Source organism: Desmodus rotundus, chromosome 2 (genome assembly GCF_022682495.2).
Source record: "Desmodus rotundus isolate HL8 chromosome 2, HLdesRot8A.1, whole genome shotgun sequence".
In the NCBI taxonomy this organism is placed as follows: Eukaryota; Metazoa; Chordata; class Mammalia; order Chiroptera; family Phyllostomidae; genus Desmodus; species Desmodus rotundus.
In genome coordinates, this window is record NC_071388.1 from 164,324,529 (window position 1) to 164,342,591 (window position 18,063).

An 18,063-nucleotide genomic window follows, 5' to 3' on the forward strand; every position below is an offset into this window, starting at 1 on the left:
TGAATAACTCAGCATTAATACTACTAATTGTTTTATTTTTATATAGAGAAAAGATATAGTTTTATTTACCTTTTATTATTATCATTATTTTTTCAAAATTTATGCATAAGGTCAGGAGATGAATTTTTCCCTCAAGTCCATTGTTGTATCAGGGTGGATATGTTTCTTGGCAGTGAGATTCAGTCTGTTAAGTCTTTAGTGCACCAGATAATTTGAGTTATTTGCAACTCATTACATCATAGGCAGGAGATGCTCCAGAAGTGACAGCGGGATTATCGTTCTCTCTAGGTGACGGACTAATTTGTGCCACAGTGAGTGCGTGTGTTAGCGTTTACCCTCCTCCCGGCACAGGTCCAGAAACAGCAGCGAGATGAACACTAAATGAAGCAGAGGTGCCCCAGCACTTCTGTTTTCCTGCCTTATTTCATTTGACAAATGGATATTTTGTGGCTGCTTACTTTCGACAGACTTTTTTTCACCTTGGTTGGTCAAGTGATCCAGTAGTTTAATTTGGGGATACATTTTATAATATCTGACTCTGGGAGAAATATAAGAGTTCATAGAGAATATGGACATTGGTAGCCTCTCCCTTTCTCCCCTCCCTCCCTTCCTGCCATCTACCTTTTGCCCATGGTCAGGTAATTCTTTGCCAGTGAAGCAGACTACTAGTAATGAGAGAGAAAGAGGAAGGCTGCTTCGTTCCTCCTTTAAACTTTTTCACCTGTTTTCCCAAAATGTCTCATTCCCAAACCACAAGATTGAGATGCAGTATTTGTGAGTTTTTTTAAATGTGTTTCTCTACATATGCAAGAATGCTTAATACTTTAATTAGGCTAATTTGGAGGTCGATTTAAAATTGTATAGACTTTTAATTTTATTGGCTTTTCACATTAAATGAATAATTCTGGGAAATACTGTGTGTAGTGAACCAACAATAGAGACCTACTTTGAAAGTTTTGGCTTTTGGAGAACAAGGATGTATCAGAAGCAGTCCATCTAAGCTGTGCCCCAGTAAGAAGTTGGTTACAGAGATGTTGGACTCTAGCTCATAGGCTCCCCCAAATGTCAACTGTGTAGACTTCTAAAGGTTTGAAATTTCAGAAACAATGGCAGTGTAAAGAGATGTGTGTTTATTATGTGTCTGATGTCACCCTTGCTGTACCTGAAGTGTTCCTCACTCATGGAGGCATCCTTTCACCCGTTCATTCATCCAGCAAAGTCTATTGAGAACCCACTCAGTATGCACCAGGCGCTACTCTGCGCCCAGGGTTAGAACAAGGAGAGCGTGAAACATCATAGGCGAAGTCTCTAGGGATGGGCAATAAGCCAGTAAAGTCAGCATGGAACTCCTGAATATGGTAAGTGCTGTGGAGAAAAGGAAAATATTTGCTGGGAAGGGTCAGGGTGTTAAATAGATGTGTGTTTATCATGTACCCGTTCTGAGGTGACGCAAGCCGAGAACTGAAGGGTGCTTTGCCGACTAAATCCTCATGTTTAGAATACTAAATTTGAAAGTACTGTGCAGTTTATTTATTTAAGCAATAACTACAAATTTAGCATTGGAAGTTACTTCCCAATGTCTAATTTTTTTCAACTGGCACTATAAATAGTTAAACCCTGAGATTAAAATTTCTTGTTTTGTCAGCTTCTGAAAACTAGAGAAGCCCTGGGTAAAGGGAATCTGGGAACTCACTAGAGTATATTTGTAACTTTGCTGTAGACCTAAAATTATTTCAGAATAACACATTTAAAGGAAACAAACTGGTGAAGAAATACCAAAAAAAAAACACTTGCAAATAGAGGTAATTTACATGTTTAAATGCATGCATTTTCTTTTTTTTTAAATTTTTATTGTTATTCAATTACAGTTGTATGCCTTTTCTCCCCATCCCTCCACCCCACCCCAGCTGAACCCCCCTCCCTCCCCCACCTCCACCCTCCCCCTTGATTTTGTCCATGTGTCCTTTATAGTAGTTCCTGTAATCCCCTCTTCTCATTGTCCCCTCCCCACTCCCCACTGGCTATTGTTAGATTGTTCTTAACTTCAATGTCTCTGGTTATATTTTGTTTGCTTTTTTCTTCTGTTGATAATGTTCCAGTTAAAGGTGAGATCATATGGTATTTGTCCCTCACCGTCTGGCTTATTTCACTTAGCATAATGCTCTCCAGTTCCATCCATGCCATTGCAAAGGGTATAAGCTCCTTTTTTCTCTCTGCTGCACAGAATTCCATTGTGTAAATATACCATAATTTTTGGATCCACTCATTTGCTGATGGGCACTTAGGTTGCTTCCAGTACTTGGCTATTGTAAATTGTGCTGCTATGAACATTGGGGTGCATAGGTTCTTTTGGATTGGTGTTTCAGGGCTCTTAGGGTATAATCCCAGCAGTGGAATTGCTGGGTCAAAGGGCAGTTCCATTTTTAGTTTTCTGAGGAAATTCCATACTGTTTTCCACAGTGGCCGCACCAGTCTGCATTCCCACCAACAGTGCACTAGGGTTCCCTTTTCTCCGCATCCTCTCCAACATTTGTTTGTGGATTTGTTTATGTTGGCCACTCTGACTGGTGTGAGATGGTACCTCATTGTGATTTTAATTTGCATCTTTGATGGCTAGTGATGCTGACCATGTTTTCATATTTCTCTGGACCCTCTGTATGTCTTCCTTGGAGAAGTGTCTGTTCAAGTCCTTTGCCCCTTTTTTAATTGGGTTGTTTGTCTTCCTGGAGTGCAGTTGTGTGAATTCTTTATATGTTTTGGAGATCAGGCCCTTGTCTGAGTTGTCATTGGCAAATATGTTTTCCCATACTGTTGGTTCTCTTTTTATTTTAATGCTATTTTCTTTAGCCATGCAGAAGCTTTTTATTTTGATGAAGTCCCATTTGTTTACTTTTTCCTTTATGTTCCTTGCTTTAGGGGATGTGTCTGTGAGGGTGTTGCTGCATGGAATGTGGAATGTCTGAGATTTTCCTGCCAATGTTTTCCTCTAGGACTTTTATGGTGTTACGACTTAATTTAAGTCTTTTATCCACCTTGAATTTATTTTTGTGTATGGCGTAAGTTGGTGATTGAGTTTCATTTTTTTGCACGTAGCTGTCCAGATCTCCCAACACCATTTGTTGAAGAGGCTATTTTTGCTCCATTTTATGCTCCTGCCTCCTTTGTCAAATATTAATTGACCGTAAAGACTTGGGTTTATTTCTGGGCTCTCTGTTCTGTTCCACTGGTCTATGTGCCTGTTTTTATGCCAGTACCAGGCTGTTTTGATTACAGTGGCCTTGTAATACAGTTTGATATCAGGTATTGTGATCCCTCCTGCTTTGTTCTTCTTTCTCAAAATTGCTGCAGCTATTCGGGGTCATTTATGGTTCCATATGAATTTCTGAAATGTTTGTTCTATATCTGTGAAATATGTCATGGGTACTTTAATAGGGTTTGCATTTCATCTCTAAATTGCTTTGGGTAGTATGGCCATTTTGATGATCTTAATTCTTCCAATCCATGAGCATGGTACATGCTTCCATTTGTTTGTGTCTTCCTTAATTTCTTTCTTCAATGTTGTGTAGTTTTCTGAGTACAGGTCTTTTATCTCCTTGGTTAGGTTTATTCCTAGGTACTTTATTTTTCTTGTTGCTATATCAAATGGGATTTTTTTCCTGATTTCTGTTTCTGCAGTTTCATTGTTGGTGTACAAGAATGCCTTTGACTTCTGAGTATCGACTTTGTATCCAGCTGTTTTGCCAAATTCATTTATTAGGTCAAGTAGTTTTTTGGTGGAGTCTATAGGATTTTCCATGTACACTATCATGTCATCTGCGAACAGTGACAGTTTCATTTCCTCCTTCCAATTTGGATGCCTTTTATTGCTTTTCCTATGCATGCATTTTCTTAAAACACTGTTGGACTAGTTAGGAAACTATCCATCAGGTGGAAAGTAGCAAATCTTTTTCACCTGGGCTGTTAAGGCTTTCAATGAAACTGGCATCATAGATAAAAGAATAGGGCCCAGTTGGCAACCCTTAACACCTGCTACTGCTCCGGGTGGGCTTGTTTTAACAGAGTGCAGCCCCCTCTCCTGCCCTTCCTCCAAGTTGTTGATTCACTGGTATGGATGAGCTCAAGAAACTCCATTTGGAATAAGTTCTCAGGCGACATCCTGATCTGGGACCAGCAGCAGAACTTCTGTGGCAAACAATTAGCACTGGCCTTTCCTAAGCTTGGGATTTGGGGAAAAGTAGCTTTGTTCGTCCCAGTTCAATACCAAGTGACGTTCTAAACCTTCCTTTGAATCCCTTCCACTTCCACTTACTGTCGTCTGACAGGACTCGCCAAGGACCCAATGTCTTCTTACTGCCCTCGTCTGCCTTCCAGCCCCAGATTCTGTTGCTGTTGTCTCTGGTTCTCACCGCTCTGGGAGGGGTTTGCTTTTTATAACAAGTCCCTTTTCTGTTTTTTTCAGGGGTGTTTTGAAGTGAAATAGTTCCCACATTCACTCTTCCAGCTTTATCCCATTACATGTCTGTATTTTAAAGTAATTTTTTCTTTCTTGATTTCCACAAAATCCCATGAGGTAAGTTGGGCACAGAAGTATCTTCCCTGCATTGAGGAAGTGAAGACCCTGAGACACAAAATCATGTAACTTGCTGAAAAAGGAAGGCTCGGGCATTTTTTTTTTAATCCTCACTTGAGGATATGTTCATTGACCTTAGAGTGAGACAGAGAGAGAGAAAGAAAAAGAAACATCGATTGGTTGCCTCCCATATATGCCCTGACCAGGGGTCGAACTCACAACCTAGGTGTGTACCCTGACCCAGAATCAAACCCTCAACATTTTGATGTATGGGACGATGCTCCAGCCAACCGAGCCACCCGGCCAGGGCTCAAGCTCAAGCTTTCTGATGTCCATTTCTTTGCTAATTATAGTGTACCATGGATATGACGCTCTTTCTAGACCTCAAATAGGGTTTGTTAAGCCATCGGGACCCCCATTCCTTCACTTTATATCATGTCTCTAGTATTTTTGATACTAAAATAATCTTAGTAAGTGTATTATTTGATGATTGTCCTATATTTATGTGTATTTTAAATAAGGATAAGCCACAAAATCCATTTAAAGACATAAACCAGTGCATTAGTTTCTATTTTGTGGATTGTTGTTAAATTACGCATTTTTTTCTCCAAATACTCTTGTCCCTAGATGGAAAATTTGCAAACCTTTTTCACAGGGGCTTTGAATAAAATAGTGTCATAGACCAAATCAGTCTCAAAATTGGTATTCCTGAGACTTAAGCGTCCTGACCCTGCTCCTGGTAGTAGGCGACACCTGGTGAATACACAAGGTCTGTTTTCCCTCACAGAGCTATTTGGAGGAGAGGCTCAGGAGAGAATGCTTAATAATAGTTACCATGTCACACAGATTATTGCATTGACTTCTCACAACTCCATGAACTAAATGTTACTATCCCTGTTTTATAGAGGGGGAAACTGAGGCAAAGAGAGATTAAGTAAATTGCCTGACGTTTCATTGCTAGGAAACGGCAGGGCTGGGGTTGGCTTCAAACCCAAGCAATCCTTGGTATTTTTTAGTAAAGGAAGATGAAAGAAAAAAACATCACAGGGTATATGCAGTGGTGTACTGGTAAATGTTTAAAAATAGGCTCTCAAAAAAAAAAGTGCTAATTTGCATGGCTGATTTCAAGTTCCCAAGAGGATGTGTCTGAAGGCTGAGCTAGGGAGGGGCGTACACAGTGGTCCCCTGAGCTGGTGCACGGGCTCAGCTCACTGCTACAGCATGTGCAGACGCCACACCTCAGTTTAATCAGTGCACAGGGCTGGAGGACCTGGGCCTGGCAGTAGACCCGCAGTGCTTGTCAGCTGTTCCTTTCCTCCTGTAACAATGAATAAGCATAATTGAAACCAGTGCTTACACTGGATGACAAAGTGAGAATTATGGGCACCCTGATATGGAAAGGTTTGCATAACTATTGCTATTCTGGAAAGATGGCGGGGTTTTTTTAGATTCTGATTAAAGTTCCTGACCATGAAATATCTGTGATTAGGGAGATAATGGCTAGTAAATTAGGTAGGTGGCAGGTGCAGTGATTCTGCGCGTCCAGGCTAACCCATTAGCAGTGTTTTGAAAGGACTACACTGCTGCCTGCTGCCTCTCTTCCTATTCCTAATGTACAGCTCGGCACCAGGGAGAACAGAACCTAATAATGGTCCCGGCCTCTGGAGTACCATTAGCAGCCTGCGGAGAGGGGTCTTTATTTCAGGACAGCCCAGAGGTTTTCTTTTGGGAATGTTGAACTTTGTGCAGACTTGTTCTCCAGCTGGCTACTGCACAGATAGAGAACTGTAATCTGCAAATTATTTGGATTAGTTTGGGTTATCTTTGGGCAAATAGAATGAAATAAAAAACTGACAAGAGGGCGGTTCTCTACAGGCAGCTTGTGAGCACAGTCGTCTGTTCTTAATGGGTGTGATGCAGGACTTCGGTCTTAACTAAAATGATAAGCCCAGTAAACCGTGTGAGTGGTTTGGGTGGCCCATGATGTTAGACGACAATAATGAAAATGACAGAGTCCCCACCCTCAAAAATTGTACAGAATCAGAGCAAATAAACAATATAGTGCTTGTTCAATAATACATAAGCATAAGTATAGAAGCAATACAAACTAAAGTCACAATTCTGTCTAATAGGAAAGATTTTATAAAGAAGATGAAACCTAAGCAAAATTAGTACAATATTAATGCCTGCAGGTTAGAAAAGTTATTACAGCTGATAATACAGGAACTTTTTATTGTAAAATATACATGAAATTTACCATTTTAGTCATTGTTAAGTGTGTAGTTCAGCAACAATGAACATATTCCCTTTGTTCTGTAACCATCACCACTATGGTCTGTATGTCTGTGTCCTCCCAAAATTCCTGTGTTGAAATCCTAATCCCCGAGGTGATGGTGTTAGGAGGTGGGGCCGCCGGGAGGTGACTAGGTCTTGAGGGTGGAGCCCTCATGAATGGAATTAGTGCCCTTATAGAAGACACTTCAGAGATATCCCTGTCCCCTTCCACCATATGAGGACACAGCAACCAGATGGCCATCTGTGAACCAGAGGCAGGTCATCACCAGGCACTGAATGTGCTGGCGCCATGATCTGGGACTTCCCAGGCCCTAGGACTGTGAGAAATAAATGCTTGTTGTTTATAAACCACCCGGTCTGTGGGGTTTCATTCCAGCAGCCGAATGGACTAAGACAGCTGCCTTCCATCTCCAGAACTTTTTCACCTTCCAAACCGAAGCTCTGTGCCCATTATACATTAAGTCTGCATTCCTTCCCCCTCATGGGCCCTGACAACCACCCTTCCACTTCCTGTCTCTATAAATTTGACTATTCTGGGTACTTCAGGTAAGTAGAATCATATAATACTTGTCCTTTTGCATCTGGCTTATTTCACCAAGCATAACGTATTCATGGTTCATCCATGTTGTACCATGTATCAGAATTTCCATACTTTTTAAGTAATATCTCATTACATGCAAATAACACGTTTTGTTTCTCCATTTATCCATTCATGGACACTTGGGTGGTTTTCACCTTTTGGCTATTATAAATAAAGCTTCTATGACTGGGGGTGTACAGATATCTGTTCACATCTCTGCATTCAGTTCTTTTTGGTAAATACCCAGAACTGGAATTATGGAATCATATGGTAATTCCATTTTTAATTTCTTGAGAAACTTCCACACCATTTTCAATAGAAGTTGCCATTTTATATCCCCACCAGCAATCTCATGTAGTAATTCAGGAACATTTTTAGCCTCGGCCATTTTGTCTGTTTCAGCCAGTTCTTCAGCACACCTCCACTCAGTACAGAAGCTGTTGTTTTCATAGCAAACTGCTCTAGAGGGTGTGTGCTGTTGGTGCCCCAGTAAGAGTTCACACACAATGTGGACTTGTGAATGGCTGTTGAAGGTCACAAAGCAGAGGCAAGATCTTTTGGTATTTCCTACTGCTGCTACCTCTTTGCACTCTGCTGACTATCAATACCTATTAGCAGTCATGGGAACCATATTCCCTAATAATATTTTTCCTGTTAAAATGTGAATTATGACATTGCCAAAGCTTCCTTTCAAAACATGTCAGCCAGGGTCAGAAACAAGGGAATGGATGAAAAGGGGCTGGCAGATCTTAGGAAATTAGCACTGGTAAAATTACTCAGTGATGGTATCACAGTGGCCTTGTCAAGAATCCGTGGCAGAGACTCCCTTCAAAATCCAATGTCCTGTGATCCCATGATGTTAAATATGTTGTACAGCTTTTATGCCCGTGGATTTTTTTAAACCTGTACTGTTAACAATCATTTTAGAAATATAAACTCACAAGGGTATCTCTTGATAATGTGATGAAAGTGGTTGAACATCTCCCTGAAAAAATATAAGGCATGTATATCCAATACTTTCCATATTTCTGGGGCTTAAAGAATGTGCTGAACCTGTTCATGTACCCCAGATTAAGAAGCTCTGTAAATTAGTATTGTATGCCATCAGTAATGTACCATACTCTAAAAAATTTGATTGGTTGCTTAGTTTATTCACTAATTTATTAGTAAATCAAGGGTAGAGTATAGTGAAAGAATTTGCCACAGGGCTTTGATGTTGAAGAGACTTAATAAGCTTTCTAATCCCTACTTTCCTTATCTGTACACTGAATAACAGGAGAGTTACTGGGAGTGGATGGGAAGTGCCCGGTGCATAGAAAGAGCCTGCCATTTTTATCAGTATTTTCTCCCTGACATGCTAGGGGATGTTGGGAAGGAGGTTATGATAATCTCTTCTTGGGACTTTGACCTCAACTAATATTTTTGATGTGCTGTTTTATTACTCTATAATTTTTCGAAAGGCCATTTATGTTTTGTTAATTATAAAATGATTAGATGTCCAAAGGAGAAGGATTACATGGGGATATAGTATAAGTGGTAGTTTGATTGTTCAGGATGAGTATTCCCTAATCTATTTCCGAAAACAATTCTTTGAAGACTCAGTTCTGAGAACAATTCATTGTATAATGCCCACTAACCAGCAAACCTGAAGCAGGAGGAAAGAGTTGGGCCATATTCCTGGAATTAAAGTACAAAACCTTACCAAGTACAAAATTAAAACTAGATTGGAAAGAATATGTAATCGTTAAATCTAGGGCTCAATGTCTTCATTAGAAAATACATCAGCTCAAATTACAGTTTTCAAATACAGACATTATCTCATTATAACTCAACAGAGATCAGTGTGGTATTTGAAAATGACTGATTTAAGCTGATTTTCAGGAAACTTCCATATGAAGAGTTACCCACAGCTAAGTAGAACAATTCTTAAATTATTGGAGAAAAGTAGAAGCAATGTGACCTAAGGGAAGTGAAAACCTTTGGGGTACAGGACTGTTACTTATACCTGAGATGTAAATGTCTGAAGTGTAATAAGGAGCTATTTTTCCCTCTTGAGCCAAGTCACATCTTGGGCATAGTTTTATGTAATTTGGACAGCAAGAAGTGATTTCCCCATATACCATTTGAATTGAAGAAATACATAATTAACCTTGTCTTTTATTGTCATCTTAAAGACATGGCTGTTACTTAATGGTTTATGAAACCCTTATCTCTCATTTTTATGTCTTATCCATGGCTTTGCTTTCCATGGTTTCAGTCACCTGGGGTCAACGGCAGTCCGAAAGTATTAAATAGAAGTTCCGGCAATGACCACTTCAGAAGCTCATACTGCACGCTATCTTATAAGTAGATGATGACACTTCAGCTACAAGTATGAAGGTTAACTTTTTCTTGCCCTTTTTTTTGTTTGCAAGGTAATTTCCTCAATTTTATCTTTCTAATAAAATGACTGGATTTTTCTACAGAATCATTCTGTGCTTCACTAATATCATTTTAATTACTGCTCTTAAATTTGGCATCATTATTCGTTTCCTTAGTTTCTTACCTATGCCAGTTACCATTGCATCTGAGCCTGTCTTACCCTTTATACAAAGACTCCATTTTTTAATAAAAATGTTGTGAACTTGTAAAGCACTTTGTCTTTTGTCTCTTACCTTTGTCTTTTACTAGAATTAACATGACAAATAAGCCCTCTGTCTATCTCTTGCCCATAATAGTTTTCCTTCTTTTGGGGGAGATAATCTTTCATTGTGTTTTATAGACATATTTGTTGAAACATTCTTCTTTATGTGAGATCTGCTCTTTGTCAAAAGATTGTCTGTGCCGATTATCCTCAGCACCCTTCATATTACTTGGTTAACATTCAAATCCTCCTCTTACACTTCACCCTGGAGAGCAGGACGATGCAGAATGTAGGTTTGCCTATGTCATTTACTGAGTAAAGGGCCTTAGGAGACTGGGAGAATCTTGGTCAGCCACAGCCAGAGAACTGGTCTCTTTGTATACTTTTTTTCCTTCTTAGTTTTGTAAGTGTCTGCACCGGAAGGCGGCCTGCGGAGGGGAGACCTAACTGGGGGTGCTTTGGGACCTGTCCATGATGCTCTGCTGGACCAAGACTGAGGAAAGCAGCAAAGGGCAAGGCAGGGCTGTGTTCTTGCTGCGCTTCAATGGCCTCAGAAAGCTCTTCAAGTGTGGCGAGGCTTTCCCTGTGCCTCGTCCCCGTGGAGGAAGCTGGTGGGGTTTGCCAGATTCTCCTCCTGTAACATCACTTCACTGTCTTGAAATGGGAAGTCCTGTGTTGGTTTCATACATCCTCTTTTGTTCTCCGAGTGAAATAGCATTTTGATTTGGTGACATGTGGTGGTCACTATTCCCTAGTGTAAGAAGTACTAATGGTCTTTTTTTAATCCTTTTAGTCATTTTGTAGGAAAATGCTTATCAGATCTTACACTGCTTTCTCGTGCTTACCTTCTTGAAATTAGTCCTTGATTTTCTTTCTCTTACCCATGAGTTAATGACCTTAGAAATACAACAGATTGCCTACCCTTTCTCTTTTAGAAAAAAGAAAAACTTTAATGTATAATGATAATGTAATGACCACAGTATGTAATGACGGTAGGCATTCATTGCTCTGATCATGCTCTTGATGGAGAACTAATACATCCTACCCAGCAGTGCAGTGACATTTGCACTGATACAATCAATCAACAGGAATGCCCTGTCCCGGGTGGCTGGGTGTGGGGTCAGCTAATGTGGCTCCTCCTAATTCTCTGTAAATAGTCAAGCAAATATTGAAACAGACAAGCCATTAATAACCCAAACACTTAACTCGATATAGAATCTAATGTCAAAACTGTAGAGAATTACCCCCTAATTTTATGAAGACTATAATCCAAATTGAGGAAAATCTTGATTGGGCCAGGTCTTATGACAAAGATCAGCTGTACTTGCAGAAAAGGAAAAGGGCAGAAAAGCCTTTGCTTTTGTTACGCTATCTTCTCACACTTGGAGACCCTGGTCGGCCCCAACCAGGAAAAGTGGTATCAGCTCCTCGGCATTGCTCTAGAATCCTAAGTGTAATTCTCTAAAACTCCAGATTAAATCAAGGTTGAAAAGAGGACTGGAAGCAGAATATTTTTTTGAGGGGGGTGAATGGTGTTAGGTGGGTGGGGGAGACTCAAAAGATACCATTTTTCTCTTAACTTAGTCACTTACACACTGATGGTTCCAGAATGACTTAGAGAAACTTAAAGGGAAACAGAAACAGAGCTTTAAAAGGGAAATTGTATCTTTCAAATTAATGGCAAATGTAAAGGTCAGTTAAAACCATATAGAAATCAGTATTGTAAGGAAAGGCAGATTATTTTTTTTAAAAAGCCATCAAGCATTAACGGAAACAGAGAAGAACCCAAAAGTAAAAAATGTCAAATGATAGGCAGAGGTCAACTATTAGTTACAATATTAAATGGAAATGGGAAAAGCTTCATTAAAAGTACATTTTTTAAAAACAACCCAATGTGATCATTACTAGAGGAACACATATGACAAAATGACACAGAAAGTGTAAATGTAAAATTATGGACAGATTTCATTTATCACTTGCAAGCAGAAAGAGCAGATATCAAATAAAGCAAAAGGGTATTGAAATCCACAAAGAACATCATTTTACAATAATAAAACATGAATATAGAATTATTATAAACTCTTCCATGGTAAATCTCGTTGTTTCAAAATATACTGAATACAACCTAAATGTCCCAGCAGGAGAATGGTTAAATGTATTGTGGCATATCACGTGGTGGCCTTATACGTAGTGACTGAGAGTAGTGACGTCAAAGTGTCTTTGTTCACAAGGGAGACTTTTACCAATACATTGTTGATTAAAGAAACCATATTGCAGATAGTATGGGCATTATTCTCCTACTTTGGTTAAAGCAGAACCAAAATGTTAACCATTGTTACTACTGGGTGATGAAACTAGAGACAGTTGAAATATTTTCATCCATACCTTTAATCTGTTTATGGTAAATATAGTAGATTATATTATTATTTGCTACTATCCACTGCCTTACCTTCTGGGAGGATTATACTTTCATGCATTGTTGACCTCAGTTTGGCCATGTGACTTTCTTTGGCCAATAAAATGTGAATGAAAGGAACTAAGACATGCCACCTGCAAGCAAAAGCGGTAAGAACTATCTCGTGGTTCAGCCATGGCTCTGCTCCTCGTTCACATGGGGGCTGCCTGTCCTCCGGCTTGGATTAGTAGGACCTGGAGTAGGGCTGCAGCTGACCTCTAAAGGACACGCAAAGGAGTAAGAAATAAACCTTTCTTGTAGGAGCTTGATATTTTGTGGTTGTGTTTCCACATCATAACTTAGCTCAGGCTAGGTAGTCCCCAGTTTCAAATGGTTTTTCTGAACATGTACCAGTTATGATGCCTTTGAACAGCAAGTTCTAGAAATCTTCCCTGCTACCTTTTGCTTTAGTTAGGTCCCTGGGCCATAAATCTGAATTTTATATCACTCAGTGTAAATGCCACTGTTACAGTACTTAATATTGATAAGAAGGAGGAATGAAATGGGAAAATTGGATGTTCATCTTTCATATTGCTGTTATTTCCAGCCACAATACTTTTCTCATTGAACATAAAAATTATGTTAGTCTTGACTTTAAATCGGTGGTCTTTTTTTGGTGTAGAATCTTGTTTAGCCAGTTTCTTCTGAAAATGTGCTTTGATATGGATGAAATTAGTGTATATATTTTTTAATGTCACAGCCATTCTTACACTCCAGGAATAAGATATAAGTAGGTGCAACCTACTAACAGAGTTCATAGTTCCTTTTGTAGTGCGTTTAGCAATGGAGCAGATGACCAAACACTTGACTTATAATCAAGTCAGAGTGATCTCATTCAACCTTTTATCAGGACCTTGAAACCTTATTGGTAAAAATAAATAAAAAAATTAATAGAAACAACAGTAAGCTCAAAAACCATTCTTAAAACAAATTTGATTCTCACTCACCTTTTCTTCATCCTTTGTATTCACAATTATGATTCAACCAAAATGCTGCTCTTTCATCAGAGACAAGTTATCCTGAAAATGTCATTTTAAGTTAAAACAAAAATAAAGATGTTAGCCTTGGTCTTAATCAGGAAAAGTGAAGTTGAATGTGGTTAAGGGGGGAAAGAAAGTGCAACAGAGGAATGTTGGCCCTTGACACAGCTTGGATTGAATTTACTTCCACATGGAGAATAGTTAAATGCGTTTGGTTGTCTCAGCCTCATCCCTTGAGGGCTCTTGAGAGCATCACAGAAGCTCCGCACTTTCAGCTCCAGTGTCAGCACCGGACATCTTGGACCAGAGAGCAGAGGACTGCACGTTAAGGGTCTGAGCGCCCTTCTCGCTTTGTGTGGCTGACCCCGCAGCTTGGCTTGAGAAATTTTACTCACACTTATCAGACTGCTTTCATAAAACAAAAGGGTTAGATGATTATTTACGTGTTGATTTATTACTACCTTTTGCTGATATCAAATGGAACCTTGTCTGAGCCCAGGAGAGAGCTCTATAGCTCGTTACATTTCTATTAGCCCCAAAACTAGTTTTGAAGCAAGGGAAAAATTTCCAGTTTCTGGAGTAAGTAGCTTTTGTTTTTCCTGCAGTGGCAATGAAGATGAAATCTTAAGAAAGGATGACAAGTTTTACTCGCTAGATTGTGATGTTTTTTCTCATTTATAATAATTTTCCTTTTAATTATGGGGATTGTTCTTTTGAATATTCTTTATAACCTGGTAACTGTTAAAATCCTGCTTAACATATTCAGGGTAACATAATCTGTTAAATAACATTGCAGATTTTATATAGCCCTGCATAAAATTTAATTTATTTGCAGGTTCAGAGTTACATGATTTATACATAAATCACTCAGTACGTTTGTCATTAACATAATCTGTTAAACATTTGTCTTCGGCCTAAATCTCTGAGCCGTGACCGAGATTGCCAAATGTTTGTCTGCATTTCAGCCTCAGCTGAGCCTCAGAGCCACGTGTCTGAGACCACACCCAGGACCTCCTGTCAGTTCTAGGTTTCCCTTGGCCAGCCCTCACTCCGAACGTTGAAAATCTGGGAATTATCCTCTCAATTTCTCACCACCTCTCTGGTCCATCATCTCCTGCTTCCTGATTGGACCTTCCTCATCTTCATTTCCCGAATTTGGTTCTCCTAGTGGCTGCCAAAGTATCCTTTTAAACATACTGGTCTTGTTAAACCATGCCCCTGTATGGCTTCTTATGCTTAAGATCAAAAAGCTGAACTTGGCCCATAGACCCTGGTAGGACCTGGCCTCTGCCTTTCTTTCACCCTTATGCCACTACCTCTCTGCGCTTTGGTCGTAGTGGCCAGCACTGCTCCCTGGATCACGCCACGCTGGCTGCCCGGCATCTGGTCAACTCCTGTCTATCCTTCAATTCTCAGCCCACGCCCACTTGCCCAAGGGCACCTCTGACCTCCAGATCCAGTTAGTTCTCCTTGCCCTGTGTCCTCATAATACCCCGAGGGGACTGTTTTTCACAGGGGTATCTAACCTGCGGTCCAAGGGCTGCAGGCGGCTCAAGATGGCTATGAATGTGGCCCAACACAAAATCATAAATTTACTTAAAACATTATGAGCTTTTTTGTTATTGTGTATCACAATGTATTTAATGTGTGGCCCAAGACACCTCTTCTTCCAGTGTGGCCCAGACGCCAAAAATTGGACACCCTCTATTTATCAACAGAAGCTTTCTCTCACAACCTGTGCTAAAGAACTTACCCAAGCATCCTGTGCTCCTTTCAGGGAGTATTAGCATTCAGATGGGGGCTAGAACTTGGCCTTCTGTCTTCTTAGACGGGGACGAGGTTCACTTTAGTGGTCAGTCTTTTGGGTCACAGATTGGTGTGTAAGCGTTTCACTTCACACTAGTATGCTTTAAAAAGGTTTTTTAGCAACCTCTGTTGCCAACTGAACAACGCTCCTGTCAGGCACAAGTTTGTAGCCTTAGTGCTGCAGTGCAGACTTCCGTTATGTGAATCCAGGTGGAAAAAGAAGAGGCCCTTGGCTGCGGGTCAGTGAAGCGACTCCAAGCATTACCCCAGTGTTGGGGCCTGCCTGTCAGTCCGTGGGTGCTTTCCAGCCTGTTGGATGTTGGCATTAAGAGAGTCATATGGAGGTGGGCTGTGGTCCTGCGGTGCAAATAACCGTGGGTATACTTTTCCTTGATCCTTCCTAAAGGCTGGATCAAATGATACACAAACGGCATGAGCCCTTCCGCCTTTTGTGACTGGCCGCTTTGTGTTGGGTTTAACCCTCACATCCATGGCTGAACTTACCTGGACACAAGTATGGACTGAGCTCTTACTATAACCCACTGGGCAGGGGAAATGAAACTGCGTGAGAAGAAACTGATGTAGTTTGACATGAGGGGCCAGAGCATAGCACTGCACACACTGCTTTAAAATAAGGAGAATGTGAGGGAAGAGTGTGGCCTGAGCATTCGGTTTCTCCCCACTTTCCCTGTTGATAGACTTCTGGTAAATATTCATGCTTTTAGCCTCCACCTGAGACATCTAGAGGAAGAAATACCTCCTAATGTGTCAGAGTTCTTCCTCTCACTAACGTTTTTCCTGAATATAATTTTTAATTTTTAAAAATATTTACATGAATTGTATTTTGTTTGTTTTGCTTTGAGATGTTTTGGACACCCTGACCATTTGCCTTCTCTTTTCTAGTCAATCCTGATTTGTGAAATGGACTGAAGCTGAAAATTTATCCACTTCTTTGTCCGAATTTGAGACCACTGGGATGATCTTAAGTGCACGCAACTAGACTCTTTCTGCAGCTATGAGTTCAGACGAGAAGGGCATATCCCCTGCTCATAAAACATCCACTCCCACCCATAGAAGTGCCTCCTCTTCAACGTCCTCCCAAAGGGACAGTAGACAGGTAAGAGAAAAGTATAAAGTGCATTTTGTTATCTTAGGCAACTACAGTACCGTTAGAATGTGGTGGGATTGCTAATTAATTCTGAAATTTTGTTGTGAAGATACTTTATTCCACAGGAAAACTCACTAATTTCCGTAGATCTACCTGGCGATGTCATGGGGACCCTGCTCTTGCTTTTCTGTTATTTAGGATTTTTTAGAGTGCAGAGCACAGAAGGGCAGCCGGAAGCCCTGGAGTGTACTCCTCACTGTCTGCACCTGGAGGCGGGAGCCAGCCTCTGGGCCTTGAATGTTTTGCTCCCGTCTTCATCTGTGGAGGTAGAAAGGGACCTACCTGTACCTGCAAAGGTCTTCTTTCAATAAGCCTCTCACTGGTCTGCAAAGCACTAACTTCTCTTTGCTGTTTCATGGAATCTAGCAACACATTCGGGAATTAGATTATAACTAAAATTGTAGTATCTGGATAAAGAGCAGTAAGACCCCAGGCAATGTTTAAAGTCAGTAGAGAAAGTGACTTATTGCTGCTTAATTATTCCATTGAGCCAGCTCTAAATTATTTTTGTTTACAGCATTAATTCATGGCTACTGCAGTCTGAGTTGTGTCGGGATTGGTTTTAAGAATTGTCTAAATTGTCAGAACAGGTTATGTTTTGCCCAGTTCTTGTCTCAGTATTACTATGTATCATTATAATATTATCTGTGATAAGATTTTTGTTGTGTAAGTGGAATTTCACAGTAAGCAAGGTAGTTAACTTTTTATAAAAACTTTTCTTTAGGGGGACATTCACTTAGCAAACATTTTTGCAAGGTTCTCCCCCTCCTATTTTATGTATTCAAAATACATCACCTGGTTTCCAGAAGTACAACCATCCGTTATTCAATTGCCCGTAGTATAAACCTGGGTCTTCAGACAGCCAGTTCCAGATGTGAATTTATTCTTTAGGCGGTGGGAATGCAGGAAACATTCAGTCTACAAACCCTCCCAGCTCTCCCTCTTTCATTTCTAGCAAGAGGTTCCAGGGAATCTGTAGGAATCAGCGATTCGTGATGTGTGCATGTTTTGCAGATTCTAAGCAGACATTTCTTCTACGGGTCTTGGGGAATTTTTGATATTGTCCTTTGTTATAGAGTTCAACGAGGACATTTACGTTCTGTTCATTAGAGCAGTTATACTATTGACTAAATGTGTGATTGCACACAGTTATAATGTTTATAGCATTGCATTTGTAGAGTAAAAGAAAATAAGAGTACCGTGAATGAAAACACATTATAAGTAACTACTGCATGCCAAGAAGATACTTTCTAAGTTTGCCATTTTAGTCTACCCTTCACTCACTCCTCCGTCCTTTCTTATGGCTTTTCCTCTTCCCTTGCCCTGGGCATTTGAATGGAGAGACATTTTAAGCAGCACGGCCTTTCTGGCAGCTGAGGGAAGGAAGGGATGGACTCAGCTCACCCTGGAGAATTGTGACAAATGGAAAAGGCTGATGATGGCCATTTAAACACCTGTCATCACTGCTGATGTGCCTCTCGGCCTGAGCTCCAGTGCCAGCAAAACAAAGACACTGAGACCCTGGCCTGCCAGAGGGAGTTGGAAGATGGAATGTGTGGCTCCTAGCTGGGTTGTGAATGGAAAGG

General features: G+C 40.4%; 1 protein-coding gene across 6 annotated transcripts in view; it reads left to right on the forward strand.

Annotated features, from left to right (window-relative positions):
• The window catches only part of OSBPL6 (oxysterol binding protein like 6), a 197,019-nt gene that overhangs the window by 96,652 nt on the left and 82,304 nt on the right, over nt 1-18,063 (forward strand). For all 6 annotated transcript variants that reach the window (XM_045196285.3, XM_024561508.4, XM_045196286.3 and 3 more), the window contains one exon: nt 16,213-16,426. In XM_045196285.3, the coding sequence (XP_045052220.1) occupies nt 16,325-16,426 (102 nt within the window). In that variant the 5' untranslated portion in view covers nt 16,213-16,324. The remainder of the gene's footprint in view (nt 1-16,212; nt 16,427-18,063) is intronic.